Raw genomic sequence first — 15,375 nt, 5'->3', positions numbered from 1 at the left:
AGTGGGGGCAACAGGACTCTCTCATGGCAGATGGCTCCGTCCCTGGGGTGAAGTGCCGGGTGAGGGGCTGCTAGGGCTGCAAGGGCAGGTGGCCCAGCCACTGTCCCACGCAGCGTTCGGGCCGGTTAACCCCTGGGGGGGATCCTGCTCTGCTCTCGGGTGGGGAGGAGAAGGCTCCTGCCCTTCCCTGCGTGCCGCCCGACACTGCCAGGTCAACGGTGAATAAATAGCGCGTGTGTCTCTGCTCCCAGCTCGGCTGGCAGACGAACGGCAGCCGGGCTGGGGGTGCCTGAAGCCCCGGGGCTGAGCTCTGCCCGGCTCGGGCAGCCCCGCTCCGCGGCGCGCAGGGCGGTGTGTCCCGGCGGGGGCCGCGGGGCTGGGCTCTGCCGTGACTCCCAGGGACGGTGGTGCCATCTCGCGGCAAAGAGAAAACCGGTATTAAATTCTGCGCCGTGCTTCATTGCCCTGGCCGGTGCCCAGAGGGGCTGCAGGTGCAAGGCAGCCCTCCTTGTGCCAATCCATAGGTTTGCTCCAGCCCTTGGAGCCCCCGGTCCCGGCGCGGCGGGGTGGCGGGCTGGGCTGTGGGACGCGCTGCCCTGGCAGCTCCGTGTGGCGTGAGCCACCGACGCGGCGTGGGCTGGATTTGTTCAGGTCTTACTTTAAAAATCAAGGCACCTGCCCTGCCCCGAGATATTTGCCTTTAATTCAGGTCAGCGTGTTGCAAGGCACAAACATGTTTGGCCGCTCAAGAGAAGACCCTCAGGGCTACTGAGGAATGGGGAAATGGTATTTCCCCCCCTGAGAGCCAGTGTTTTCTGCTAGATAAATATGTAGCTGAGTCATAATCGGTGTTCTGCCATCGTTTGGCTGCACAAGTAAATGGGAGGCAGGCACTTTCTTTTGCAGAGGTGTATTCTGCAGTGTGCTGGGGAGCGATCGCTTCCATCTGCCAGCGCAGGCACAAGTAGGGTGCGCTTTTCGCAGGAATCAAGGAAACCTGTTTTCCTTCAGTGTTTGCACCTGGTAGCCCGTGGCTCCTGTTGAGGCAGGGGTCTAGCGCGGGCCGCTGGATTCCTGTGCACGGCCAGCGCTGCCTCGGGCCCGGCTCTGCCTGACGGCAAGTGCCAGCGCAGAAGGCGATGTCCAAGAAGAGCAGGCTCTGAAGGCTGCTGTGCCGTGTACGAAGGGATCCATCTCTCTCTCTTGAAGCCAGGACCCTGAGAGCCCATGGCAAGGGATCAGGGCTGAGGTTCCTCCAGGGAATTCATGCAGATTTGAACGCAGCCCAGTTTTGCCCCCCAGAGCCCTAGATTGTTGCCATATCCCTTTTGAGTTCCTATTACTTTTGGAGGGGGCTAGAGCAGGAACAGCCCTGGCCTCTCTGAAGCCAAAGGCAAAAATCTTCTTTGATTTCAGCAAGGCCAAGACTTCCTTCACTGAGTCGATATGTGACTTGCTCCTCCATTGCTTTACCTGTCTCTCCCCACCTTCCCTGAAGAAGACCCCATCCTGCTGCCACCACTCCTCACGAGTGACGTTGCCAGCAGGTGATGCTTTGGGAGGGCACGAGGTGAGAGGCTGAGGGTGCGAGGCACCTTTCCTGGCGTTTTCGTTTCTGTGTTCGCAAAGTTGGGTGGCAGGCATATGAAGTATAACGAAGACGTGGGATTAAAACTTTATTTGGCTCCCTTGAAGGGGGAAACAAACAATATGATAAAGCACATGATAAGAAAACGCATATGAAGAAGTGGCAATTCACAGGCAGATAAATGGATGAAAAATTGCCTGAGCTACACATCAACTGCAATAAGATTGCGGAACGTGATGGCAGATAAGGGTGCTAGAGGCAGGGAAAACAGCCAGACAAAGCTAGAGAGGAAAGGAAAGCAACCCAAACCAGGTCTCATCTGATCCCCCATCCCGGTTCTTGCGTGCGTGCGAGCGATACCAGCACTGGGAAATTAGACACCGTTTGCAAGGCAATTGCCTGGCTGGTTCCAATGGCCGGGCCATCCCAAACACCAGCCCGACCGCTGGCCTCGGCTCTTAGCGTGGCCCAGGAGGGCCGCAGAGAGGAGCAGCGTTTGCTCCTGTTGAACAAGGTCAGGAAAGACAGGGATCCATAAAACCAGAAGTGGGTCTGTGTCAGTAGCCTTTTGTGATGGGTTGCTGGTACAAATCTCACGTAGCCTTGTGACTTAGACTGCAAACTTCGAAACGTAGATCTTTCATTCGGACTGTGAAGCTGCGTTGAACTTGGTGGTGATGACAGCACTTGCTTATCTAAACGACTTTGCAGACGCTGGGGCATCTTTCAGGACACTGTTCCAGGGCAGAATTACTCCATTCTCAAATCACATGCATCGATCTGTTTTTCCACTCTCGGTGTTTGACTTGGCTGCCTAGTCTGGTAGGATTTTGCTAGAAGCTATGGATACTAGGGAGCTTGGAAAAGTTCAGGAAGTGCCTGCAGACGGTTCAGGTGTGTGACCCACAGTGTATTTCTGTGGCTTTTAGCAAACAGCAGTCTGTCTTTCCTCAGAATTTTGGTCAGATTTCTGTGACGTTATGAACCTCACTGCTTTGCCATGGGAGCCTGGGTGTCACACCTGCTGCTGATGGGCTGCATCCCCTTTGCGAGACCTTCTTCTTGGTCCCTCCATTGGCTCCCTGCACGGTCTGTCTTGAGAAGAAGCGTGTGTTTGTCAACCATGACCATGGTTTCTAATTGATCACAGGCACGGGAGCAAAGAGGGGGTCATCAGCCTATGGGGCAGATGTAGTGGTGGAGAGCAATGGAGTGTGAGCGGATGGAGATAGTGGGAAGGGGATATGACAGAGTCCTAGCGTAGCTAAGCCGGGTCTAAGCAGCTTCCCCTCTTGTTGGGTTGCTCTTCAGCAAGGCTGTGGTCATTCACGCAGGACAGCACAGGTTGCCTGAGGCTGAGGCCTTAATGTGAAAGTCGTTTGGGGGACGGTAAGGTCCAAGTCAGACTCTGAAACTCCTGGCTGGGGTTGAAAAGTAAACGTCTGCAGCAACCCTACAAAGAAGACAAACAGCTCCATCTTGGCGAGGCTTTCTCCAATGCAGTTCCTTCGCCCTGCAGAGGAAAGCAGTGTGTTTACTTGATGGAATGAGCAAACTAGAACATTTGCCACGGACAGGTTGGCATCTGAGATGTCATAATGGAAGCAGGAGTGAAACCTTGAAATGCACCAGAGCGTTTTGGAGCAGAGGAGCCCGTGTTGCTAAAGGTACCTGTCCCGGCCACGCTGGCACAGCGTGCCTGCCTGGTGTCTTTTATCCCGCAGCAAGCCGTAGCCATGGTACAGCCTTATTATGTATTTGTGATGTACCCTCTCCTCTCCTTAGCTCTTCCAGCCCCCTCAGCACCTTTAACCCTTTCTCTTTGAAAAGCAGCTTGATAGAAAAATGCCACCTCCTCCCAAAGAGGTATGGTTTGAAACCCACTTTGCTTGTGGAATTTCTCATAACATCCCACTTTTAGAAAAGACCGTGTTTCTTCTTTCCTACCCCATCTTTGTGCTAGATTCTGTGCCCTCGTATGACAGTCCCTGTATGGGTGAAGCATGTGGTGGACAGCGAGGACTGGCTTCCTGATGTCAGAAGGCGCTGCTGGGGGTCTGTGGTTGGAGCATGTTCTGGAATCCCTTCAAACCATCCTTTCCGAGGAACAGGGTAAGGTAAAAAAAAAAAAGTGTAAGATCACGTGGGAGGGTTTGTAGGATTCTGTAGGAAATTTCCCTTGATAGTACTTATGGGCTCCTGCAGTGTTGGGATTTGTTAAACTCCCAGCAGGACTACTCCCTCCAGCTGTGCCCCCTCGTCACGCACGCTGCTGCAGCCATGGAGGGCATGGGCTGGGCGGCAGGCGTTTCTGGAAATCAACAACCTTTGGAAGCATTTGTGGCTGTCAGGAAGGCACTGTGTCAGTGATATCTCTTCTTTTAGGATGGCTCAGGGGAGAGTTTCTGGTATTTAACAACTGTTCCTACCATTAGCTCAGTTGGAGTCCCAAAAGGCTTGGGTTTCTGAGGCTCCAGAGGGAAAGAATGCTAATTGTATTTTGCAGGTGAAATTGAGATTTAAAAAAAAAAAAAAAAAAACCAAAAGAAAAAGTCAGTGACTTGACCAAAATGGCAGTTGGGAGCAGTGTCAGGATGCCAAGTGCTCTATCACCTCCTCTAACCACGGGGCTGTGCTTCTTCCTCTAAAAGACCATGTCTTGCAGGGAATCCTTGGGAGCTCTTAAAAGTGTCACTGGAAGAATCACCGTCCGAGGTGATTGGTGGGAACAGTCCAAGGCCTTGGATTTAAGATTTCGGTTTGATGCTGGGTCTCTGCTGGCTGCAGTACCCAGCCAAGGTGCGAGGCTTATTGGGACCCTCCTCCTTGGCTCTGGTGGGCAATGGATGAGGTCTTGTCCATCAGAGCCACTCACAAGTGGGACTTGTCTCAAGACAGGACTTGAGGGTCCCTGGATTGTACCCTCACTTCCAGGAGCACTCACGAAACCCTGCGCGTAGCTATGCTGGCGGCCCCACCAGTCCTGTCTGATTATCCACCTACTCCTAACAGCTTTAAGGCATTTTTCCACCTTCTTTTGGATGCAATATATCTCTTTGTCTTCTCTCCTGTCGAACCTTTGGGAACCAAGCCCTTCGGTGGTGGGAGAGGTGTGCTCTGTGAGCAGCCATTTGCCTGGACGCAGAATAAGTGACTCCGTTCAGTTACCTGTTGCTTATTCACCGAGTTAAAGGCAGTCCTTAGCCATGAAGACCACGTTAGTGTATACTGTAATAAAATGGTCCTGCCATAGCCTCAGCTCTGTGCAGATGAGCCCTTTACCTACCTATGGAGAAGGGCAGGAAAGCCTCTCTCTTTACAAAATTCCCTTCGGCGTCAAGGAAGTGGTTGGGATTGAACTGATGTGGTGTCTCCCATTGCGTCTTATCCAGCAGCACTGAGGTGAGCGACGGGATTACAATTATACCCTGAAAAAAAAGTATTTGAAGGCACAAAAGGTATGAAAAGTGCTGTGTTTTGGTTCATTTTGTGACACAGACTTTGGTGTCCCAGGGGTAGGTGGAGACCCTGAGGGTTTTATCCCATCAGCCAGTTGAGAGAGAAGGCAGTGAGATTTTCCCAGCAGTGCCAAGGATTGAAGCCAAAACCACACGGGTGCTGTGAAAACCTCAAGCAGAGGCTCAGATCCTGTAAATTCCCTGGCAGATACTTCACTGTGCAGATGGCATCAAGGAGGTAAACCAGGGTCACGCGTGGAGTGAGGAAGTCTTGAACATGACTGGATTGAGTCCTACAATACTAGTCTCCCTGGACTCAACATGGTTGAACAGACTCAACTAGGACACAATAGTCCTACAATACCAGTCTCACAGATTCAACATAGAAGTTCTTCTGGGGATGATTTGGATACCTACTTTGAGCTTCTGTCCTATCATTCCCTCTAAAGAAACCAGTCTCTAGTGGCACTGGCAAAAACGAGGAGGGCGGTGTGTTCCTGGGCTGGAGCAGTTACCTACCTTGGGAAGGAAGTAGCCCCTGAAGTGGGTGTCAACAGCAGTGCAGCGGGGAACGTGGGGCAGGAGCGTGATAAACCTCTGCACTTCGTGTAGCACCGCATTTGTATATGGCATGTTCTTCCGATCCTCATACGTGGCCCAGCTTCCAGCTTTGACAGTTCTCCCAATCTCCTCCTGCACCTTTTCTGGAAGGAACAAGCACAGTTGGGTTCCAGCAAGAAAGCCAGTTCCCGATTCGGTTTTGGGAAAAACATATTTTTCCAGGGTCTGGAGGGAGAGGATTCTTAAAACACCAGCCAGGGTTTCCCCGCTCGGTTTCTAGTTCGGACACATGGATGGGTTGGTTCCCCAGCATCATACTTGGTTCTCCATTCATCCTCTGTCCCAGCAAGGCACAGGGACTATTTGATTGTGACTTTGACCAGCATCTAATTACATCAGGAGTTCATAATAATAGAGAGATGGTTCTTAAGACAAAAGAGCTCCTGTGGATCTGCGTCCCGGCCTCTCCCCATCCCATATCTGCCATGCCACAGACAGAGTATAGGCGAAAGGAGCTCACTTTGAATCTCTGGGTATTTCATCATCAGGAGGATGGACCACTGGAGCGTTGTGGCTATGGTCTCTGTTCCTGCCATGACCAGGTCAAGTATGGATGCTATTAAGTTGTCGTCATGGAAGAGGCTGTCTTTCTTGTTTTTCTCCTTGAAAAACACAAGTGGTAAGAAAGGTCTTAAAGCCATCAGTCTTAGTATTCAGCAAGCTTGGGAAACACCGCGTAGCCTACAACACTGTTGACTATCATCTTGTGTTTGTGAACTGGGTGTTAAAGTAGACCTGATCTTGAATGCAGAGCGTTCACCTAAGATGGGAGCACCAAAGATGGAAGGTTTGGAGTGGAGTTCTGATTCAGCACCCATCTCCACCCAGAAGCAGGCTGAAGCCCAGAGCCAAATGCTCTTCACGGACTCAGGCTCACAGGTTTGGAAAGAGCCCGGTCTCTCCCCTGTACAGGAGGACATTCAGCTAATCCCAGCTCTGAGGGGCTCCTCCTGCCCGGGGGCAGGGTTGAATCCCCAACAACGTTCAAAGTGACCTTTCAGGCCATTTCTGCTGGGCTTTAGGACCGTACTAACACTTCCTCCACGTAGCCGGGTAGAAGGCTTTGTGCCTAAGGTTGGCCCAGATCCAGAAAGAATTAAAAACTCAGATCCCAAATATTTTGTGCTGAATGAAATCACCTGATGTGTGAAACTGCCAAGTCTCTACTTAAGTACGATGCAGGGCAGGGCTAGGGCTTGTACAGATGATTTATTATCCAAGTACTTTAGGCGGATCATTCGTCTTGGAGCAACAGTATCGATGATTAATTGATTCGTTGTTGTAACAAGAAAGGCAGAGTCACCTCTCATGTGAATTCATGCAATTGCTACAAGGAACAAGGAGCTGATCTCATGTTATTAGCGCTGCTATTTCAGGAGTGGACGGGGAGAGTGGCTTTTATATCTTAATTTCGATAGAAAAACCCCTGCAGTAAATTACACCAACTGTAAGAGAGTGGCGTCTGATTTCAATACCACTAGAGTAACAGCATGGATTTTAATAGGTTTACATGACATGACTGAAATCAAGACTCAGCAACGGCTTTAGCTAGAAAAACCCAAAGGAGACGCTGCAAACAGCCAACAGGGCTAAGCAGTCAAATACCTCGTGTTGCTTGAATATCAGCGCATCAATGTAGCTCCTCACGCTGTTCTCGTTGATATCCTCCCTGCTTGCCTTGATGTATTGCCTTAAAATGACGCGCACATCTTCTATTTTCCCAAGCATGATCTTGTGGGTTTTGAACAGGAATCCGAGGAACGGGTAGAAATTGAAATACTAATGAGGAGTTAAAAAAGAGAAGCGTTAAGTCTGCAGAAATATCGGCATGCCGAAACAGCTTCAGGTGAGCATTGTCTTGTCGTAGTCGTGTCTTAGCATCTCGGGGACTTCCCGGGCAGATTTTCACATGGGAGGGCTTTGCAACCTTTGAGCCTTTATTTAGTACTACCTAATTTTAAGCATTTGTGCTGTTCTGTAGGAACCAGTAACAGCCTGGCCAGCCTCTCAACAAAGCTGGGGCTCCAGCGTGCCAGGCCACCAGCCGGTTTAGAACAGTATGAGACTGGTTGGTTTTTTCCAACATCGGGATTTCCAACGTTATGAAGGACGGGGGGTGATAGTTTGAAGATACACAGAGTTCTCCCGGTACTCTCCAAGGAAGCGTTTTTGACGCAGCCTGTGAAATCTCACTCGCCTGGACATCAGCACCGAACGTGCCATTTTAGAAAATGCAGCAGAGGCAGAGAAAGCCTAGATGGTGCAATTATTTTGAAAATGACAAAAAGAAAAAAATCTGTGGAGCTAAAATAACCATAGTTCGGTTCTTATTTTAGCTCCACACAGATGTGCAGGATGGTTCAAAAGGAGAGTAGCAAAGGGGAATCTGCTGCACACTTGTGGTGACCAAGGTGGCGTGACAGAAGTGTCACGTTTTACGTGTAATGGCTGGTTCTGAACATTTGAAAACTGCAGAACTAAAGCCTAGGGTTTGTGAAGCTCACAAATGTAACGTGCCAGTGTGAAAAAAACGTTAATCTGTGGGACAGGTTACTTACGTTCAAATATGGAGATCCCAGAAGGATCATAACTTCATCTATGAGTCTTAAGAGAGTGAGAAATGTTGGGTCCTTGTAGTCAAACCTGTCCCCGAAGAGCATGATGAAGGTGATGTTGATGGGAGCACAGTTGAAGGACGTCAGGCTGAAAGGTTCCCCTGCGAGGGGAGGAGGATGGAAACGTTAGTGAGATGTTGCCACAGCAGTGACGCACGTGAGGCTGTGCAGCACCGAGATGGCCTCCAGCTCACCTTTGAAGGATTTGATCATCTCGATGAGGAAGTGAAGCTCCTCGAAAATTCTCCCTTCTATCATTTTTTTCCCCATGCCGAGGTTGCGCATGCTGGATACGGTGAACCTCCGAGTTGTTCTCCACAGCTCCCCGATAGAGAAGAACAAACCTGGGGAGGCCGTGAGGCATCGCCGCTGGGCTCACGCACGGAGGAGCCCCACCGCCCGGAGCAAAATAGGGGACTGGATGAGGAGGGATCTCCACAAGTGTTTCTGCTGCCCAGTTTCCCATGGATTTGGGGACTAAGGGTCTCCCGTTTCTCTGTGCCCCATCCCTGTATCCTCTCAGCTCCATTCGCCCAGTCTCACTGAGCCTGTCGTTGGGGAAAAACAAGGTCCCACCCAACCCGCTCTGCCCCAGCCCTCTCCTGAGTGCAAGAGAGGGAGGTATGGTTTCAGACCAGAACTGCTGGCTGTAGAATTGGGGAGAGACGTTAGTCTAAGTCAATCACGCAACTTTCTGAACCTGTTTGGTTGCAAGTCTAAGGCCTCAAGCAACAACCTTGTGTCTTTGAAGCTTCTCCCCTCGTCCTATTCCAGTCAGACAGATATTTTATCTATATCCCTGTCCACGGCAGGGGGTTAGAACTAGATGATCTTTAAGGTCCCTTCCAACCCAAACCCTTCTATGATTCTATATGGGATGGGATAATTCAGTCTCCTCAGCCCTGGTTGGTGCCGAACTGTTTTATGGAGATTCCCAGCAACGCTCTGTTTCCAGCAGTGGTAAAAATAGTGTCATTTTGTAGAGGTCGCTGAGCTCATGACTTGATGATCACTAACGCCACCAAGCAGGGATGGGTACTTCATCCTGTCAGGGTGTTGGAAGTAGTGAAGGAAAAAATTTTGTCAATAATCCAAAGACTATCTCAGATTGTGTCAATGGAAAAGCTGGATTCCAGCACCTCACATCTTCGTCTTGGCTGCAAGGTTTTGAAATGTCTCTGTTTTTTCCAGAATAAGCACTGCTTCAAAGCAGTGCGGTTTTAATTTGGAAAGCAAATCTTCTTGCTCTAAAAATGTCAAAGCAAATTTCTAAACTCCATTTTTAATTTTTCTTTAATTCAGGCAATTTCATCTGGATCATTCCTTTTCTGCAGACAGCTTCGGAGTCAACAAATTGGCATTTTCTGAAGAAAAAATGTTTCGTGGGAAAATTTGTGACCATTGTTACTTAGTCCCTGTGAATTTACAGCTTTGGGTCGTCTCTAAGTGTCCCAGAGCTGGGCTGAGAAGGTAAGTGCGAAAGGACTTATAGTGCAATATTGACAGTCTCCCACGGGGATATTTTACGTGTAAATTAGCTCTGAAAAATGCTTTTCTCCCTATCGATTCCTTTCCCTTATGTAGCGACAAATTCATATATTGATATTATGGCTGGGTAATTTAATTTCTAATTGTGGTCCCAACTTCAGCCTGTGACCAGCATCTAAAGCTGCCTTTTGGATGCTCAAAGCTAAAGCCTCAGCTGCAGCAGAGGATGGAAAACAAGGCAAAATGTCCTCTGAAATACTCCGTTGCGCTGGAAAAGCCAGGGGGTTGGTTGTGGGGGCACATTCCCGGCCTCAGGCTATTGCTTCTGCCTGAACCTGTTTCCCGTGGCCCACCCAAGAGATTTTGTGGGGAGGCGAGGCACGGGGGGCTGATGATGGCCAGAACTGCGGCACCCGGCCACGGGAGAAAGGGAGAGACCCCCAAACCAGTTAGTCCAAAGTCCCCCTGGAACCCTGGGGAAGGTTTGTAAGTGTGGTGGTGGTGGAGAGCCGCCCTCATTGACGTCTTACAGAAATTAACCCCAGAATGACCACGCTGCCTTTAAAAATCCCACTCCTCACCCTCGAACGTTTAGGATGCGGATCGGGCGCAAGCGCATTAGCGAAAATGATGGCAGTGAAAAGCCAGGAGGAAATGAATGCGAGGAAAGCCGAATCTTTTCTGTCGGCTTGGCTTCGGAAGGGTCCAAGGGGGATGTTTAAAAGCCGGGCTCCGGGGAAGCACAGTTAGGCTGGCACCAAGCGACGGTGTCGTCCCTCCCGCCCGCCCCCGCTCATTTCTCTAGTACCGTTTCCGTTCTGAATTTGGTCAAATATTGGGATGGATGGTCTGTCTACAAACTCCTCTGTGTAGTTCACAAGCGCGTCCCGCACAACTTCGTACCCGGTCAGGACCACAACCTTCTGGAACCCAAAGTGGAGGGTGAAGATGGGGCCGTATTTTTCTGCAAGCTGAAAAAGAGGCGAGCTGTGACGGTGGGGAAGGCAGGGAGCGTGCCGGGGGCAAGCGCCCCTTGCTTTCTCAAAGGACGCGTTACGTCCTGGTGCCCTGCTGGGAAGGGCTGCGGAGCCGCTGCCGGCGGAACAGCATCTGTGAGCTCATCGCCGTCAGACACGAGGCATTTCATACGGACACCTGCCTGGCATCCGTATGGATTTTAGGCTTATTGCCACGAAAGAACCCCCACCCCCATCAGTGCATTACCGATCTGGTTCTGCTGTTAAGGAAAAAGTAAATGAAAAACAAAAAAAACCCACCTAGAGTTAAAGACTGGACCTCAAATGGCAACACAGGTTGGCAAAGCGGAGAAAGACGAGACCAGGGAAGATGTTTCAGTGCAAATAATGACGCTGTCGCACAGAAAAGGTTTGGAACGATGCTCCTCTCGTACCAAAGTGCTCCTGCGTCCCTGCTCCTAGGCAGAGGAGCCGTTTGCCCCACGCCAGGTGTTTAGTTTGCCCTGGATGACCACAAATTGCAAATCCGTGCCCCTCTGCTCGGACCTGGCTTTGGCACCTAGAGCTCAGCTGGGCACAGGAGGGAAACCCAGGGCAGGGCAGGAGGCTGCCTGGACCGCCGGCTGTCCCCGTGCTTGTACAAAGTGATGCTGGCTTTGCTCTGAGAAGGCTCTGGATGTATCTTTGCCATGACACGGAGCAGATTTTTCACTGCCATACGCCCCAGGACAGATTCTCCGCAGATCCCCACCAAAGCTGTGCCGAGCCGGGCGGTTTACGATGGCGACGCGGTGCCTTGGTGGGGCTGAAAATCCCTCCAGGAGCGTGCAGTCCTGCTGGCGTGTCCTACCTGTGGATCCCCGCTCCTCTTCAACAAGGAAAGGGGTCTGGGAGGGGAGTGCATCCCCTGCATCGGGGACCGAGGGAGCCTGAGTACTCCTCCTACCTCCGCCCCGGCTGCATCTTGCTCCCTGGCAGCTTGGGAAGAGCAGCTGGGGACAGCCCAGAAGGGTTTGGGCTGGAGCAGGGTGATGGGAAGCCACAGCTCAAATCCCAGCCTGGGCAAACACAGGGTGTACGTGTGCCGCCCCAGTCTGTGCCCGCTCCCGCAGCTGCTTTCTCAGGGGAGAGGCGGCATCCCCCCAGATCCCCCCGTCAGGGTCCCCAGCCAACAGCCACTGGCGCCTGCTGCTCCCTGCAGTCACCGCGTTCTGCTCCGAGTGGAGGAGTTGGACCAAGGAGGAAACTTAAAAGCTAAATTTTTACAGCCAGTTGAAAAATAGAGAACAGCTGATAATACTGCTGCACGCGGCAGACAAATTAATGCAGGATCAGAGACAAATGAAATTTAAAAAGACTTTTTTTTTAGTAATAATCTGGTTTTTTGGGGTTAGAAGCAATAAAAATGCAGTGGCACTGTTCAGTTTCTGCCAGCTGGCTTTGTGGGGGTGAGATGGAAGGGTAACCCCTCTGGAGTAATCCCGAAGTAAAGGCAAACATAGGGAATACCCAACGCAGCCTGGCAGGTGATGAAAGCACGTGGAGGGAATTCCGCACGGCCGGTCGGAGGCTGCGGCAACGTCTGCCCAGCCCCGCTGGGTAAACTCACCCCAGCCCCAACATCATCCCCAAAGCCACCGGGTGCCGGAGCCTCCCCCAGGGCAGCACCGGCCGGGGCTCGGCTGCTCCCAGGAACGCGCCGGCGTGTGCTGAGCCCCGGCGTGACGGCACCCGTGTCGGCATCTCCTCGGGAGCCGCCACCGCCTCCGCGCTCACCCTCGCCCCGGCCCTGGTGCGGGGGGATCCCCGGGGGTGCCGTCCGCCCCGGCGAGGAGGGACCTGGGCAGGCTCACTCGGAGACCCCGGGCTCGGCCAGCCTCCTCCGGCGCCGCAGAACAGTTCACCTCCGTAAGCGGGGTAAGTTGTCTTAATTACAGGTTAAGAGAAGCGCTTACAGGCTATTCGTTCTGGTTGCTTCGTGCAGCTTTTCCATCCCTCTCTTGTAGTGCCATCTAGATTTTAATGCGTATCCAATTCATCAAGAGGGAAGTGGATTTTGCAGCGAGTCTGGATTTTGGCCCTCCCCGAAGCAGCTTTGGGGTCCCTGCCTGGTGGAATTCCCCTTGCCAGTTCCCCAGGGCAGAGGGGAGGGAAGCAATTTCATTCCGTGTTAGTTATGTCCTAATGCTTTAAAAGATTTCTGGGTGTCCGAGCTGTCAAATTAATATTTCAAATCCCACAAGCATTATATACTTCATGTACATCATCACAATTACATGAAGAATTCCCATATTACCCAGAGGTCTTTTTTTAATGGTTGATCGCTCATTGCATCAACACAGACACTGGCTAGAAGAAGCCCGGAAAAATATTATAAAGCAATTTTCGCACCTTTACAATTTAGTTTGAATTAAAAAAGACAAAAAGTTATCACTGATATATCCCAGGCAGCTTTAAAATCTATGAGGGTCTGGGTTTGGGGGTTTTTGTCCTACCTTCATTAGTGATTTATCTTGCCTTCTAAGATCCACCAAGTGCAGGTTACCAATGATCGGAAGAGGAGTTGGACCAGGAGGAAATTTAAAAGCTGAATTTTTATAGCCAGTTGAAAAATAGAGAACAGCTAATAATACCGCTGCACACAGCAGACAAATCAATGCAGGATCAGAGATAAACGAAATTAAAAAAGACATTTTTTTTCAGTAATAATCTGTTTTTTGGGGGGGTTAGTAGCAGTAAGAATGCAGTGGCACTGTTCGTTTCTGCCAGCTGGCTTTCTGTTTGCTCTCTGCGATTGCTACAAGCACTCGATTCTTATTAAGGTTTGTAGAGTACCTAAATAAATAGTGCATACTCCACCCTCTTTAAACACCTCAGAGAATGTGGTCTAAGCAGTTTGCAAAGCCTGTCCAGAAGTAAAGAGAGTTTCAAATTACAAACCCATGCATGTGTGTGCAAGAACATATACATGGGAGAAGGTGCTTGGCATTCCTCTACAGCCTCCTCCTCCCCCGAGACCTCAAGGTCCTTTAGTAGCAGTACTATGACCCTCCAGACACTCCGCTGACACGGGGAAACGAGTAGGTTTCTTTGAATCCTGTTAGAAACCTCCAGATTCAGGTTTGGGTAGGGTTTGAGGTCTCCGTGTTACTAGAAAGACAAATAGTATCGTTACGGGAGTCTTTCTTCAGCTTTCTTGATGTCAAGTGGAGATCAAAGGTTGTTAACAAGGGTAAAGCCCGTGTATCCCTGGGGGCTGTCGCCCATAAACTGCTTCTTCAGGTCGTCTCTGAACTGCCCAGAAGGGACGGGATTTCAGACTTTGTGTCTGAAGTTGAGGACGTGTAATAGCTAGCCACGGAAAATTAGCTCGGATCAAGTGATCATGAGTGGATTCGCCAGCGGAATGGAAAGGCAAAATCAGATTTTAAAATTCTGGGAGGATTCTTCATGTTGCAAGAACGGCTTCTAAGAGATAGAGGGAAGAAGTTAATGAAGTTAATGAAGCCCGCTGAGCTGGCAGGCTTCAGAAGGGGAACGGGACAGGGGAATGAGATTAGTTCAAGTCAAAGATACAGAACGCCTGGAACTTGCATCCCTCATAAGGGTTTAAATCTTGTGTGGAAGGAGCTGAGATCTCCCTGGTTGAATAGTGGCTTTCAGGAGGATGTTGGGAATGAAGAGCCAATGGAGTAAGATTGTTCAGGGAAGAAAGAGCTGTCTTACGTGACCAGGAAGCAGAAAGCTAAAGGTACGTTTATCCAAAGGTTAGATCATATAAAGGCTAATTATTCAGCAGATATGGGGCCTCAGCCTCGCAAACGCAGAGAAGGCAGGGCAGGAAGCGGACGGAGCGTGCAGGGGCCGTAGCTGTGGTCAGCGCGGTCCCGGAGCAAACGGCCGCGAGGTTCCACGCTGGAGCTGCCGGCGTGGTGTGGAGATGTCACAAGGCCACAGCCGCCCAGAAGCAGAAGAAGAAAGTGTGTCGCAACATTTCTGGGACTTTCTCTTTTTTTTTTTCTTTTTTTTTTTTTTTCCTCCCTCCTTTTAATTAGTTTCCAAGAAATGGGCTGGAGGCGATGGTTTCCCCCAGAGCGTGCCCAGGATGACTCAACGCCGCCTGCTGCGGCGGGCGAGGAGGCAGAGGCGGAGGCAGGCAGGACGGATGAGGGCTGGCGGGGGGCAGCGCGGGGCATGGGGATGAGACCCCGCGATGGCACACGCTCTGCGCCCCGCGCAAGGCCTTTGTTCCCGCAGGGTTTCGTTTGACCGGCAGCGCCCTGGGGTGAAAACCTTACGTCTTGCTGCCGCTCTCCTGGTATTTCATCCTCGCCCTGGGAGCCGCTGAAATCATACAAAGGCCTTTCAGAAAGAGACTTAAATTATCTCTGAAAGGCCGGGGAGGGGGGAGCGCGTTGGGTTTTGTTAAACCAGGCTCCGAGTGCAATGCATTAAAAATGACAAAGGTGAGTAAAGCTCTTGCGATGACAAGAAATTCCTGTCTCAATAATGCGTCTGGTACGTGTTTCGCTCCGGAGCCGCGCGGCTACGTGCTGCCCTGCCCGAGCACACACAGAGCCCAGCACACAGCGCCCACCGGCGCTGACACCGCTCCGGGAGGGAACGCT

At 51.1% G+C, this 15,375-nt stretch overlaps 1 protein-coding gene across 1 annotated transcript; it reads right to left on the bottom strand.

The window, feature by feature from the left end:
• Positions 1 to 2,910: 2,910 nt before the first annotated feature.
• LOC141747219 (cytochrome P450 2W1-like) lies at positions 2,911 to 13,440 on the bottom strand. The gene is made up of 9 exons (XM_074597189.1): positions 13,243 to 13,440; positions 10,579 to 10,741; positions 8,477 to 8,626; positions 8,226 to 8,383; positions 7,273 to 7,446; positions 6,128 to 6,269; positions 5,566 to 5,750; positions 4,875 to 5,016; positions 2,911 to 3,101 (listed from the first exon to the last, which is right to left on the bottom strand). The coding sequence occupies exons 1-9, from the start codon at positions 13,438 to 13,440 to the stop codon at positions 2,911 to 2,913; spliced, it is 1,503 nt and encodes a 500-aa protein (XP_074453290.1).
• Positions 13,441 to 15,375: the final 1,935 nt, after the last annotated feature.

This window comes from Larus michahellis, chromosome 8 (assembly GCF_964199755.1).
Source record: "Larus michahellis chromosome 8, bLarMic1.1, whole genome shotgun sequence".
Taxonomy (NCBI): Eukaryota; Metazoa; Chordata; class Aves; order Charadriiformes; family Laridae; genus Larus; species Larus michahellis.
Note: the sequence above shows the minus strand (reverse complement) of the source record. Positions and strands in the feature narration are given on the sequence as shown.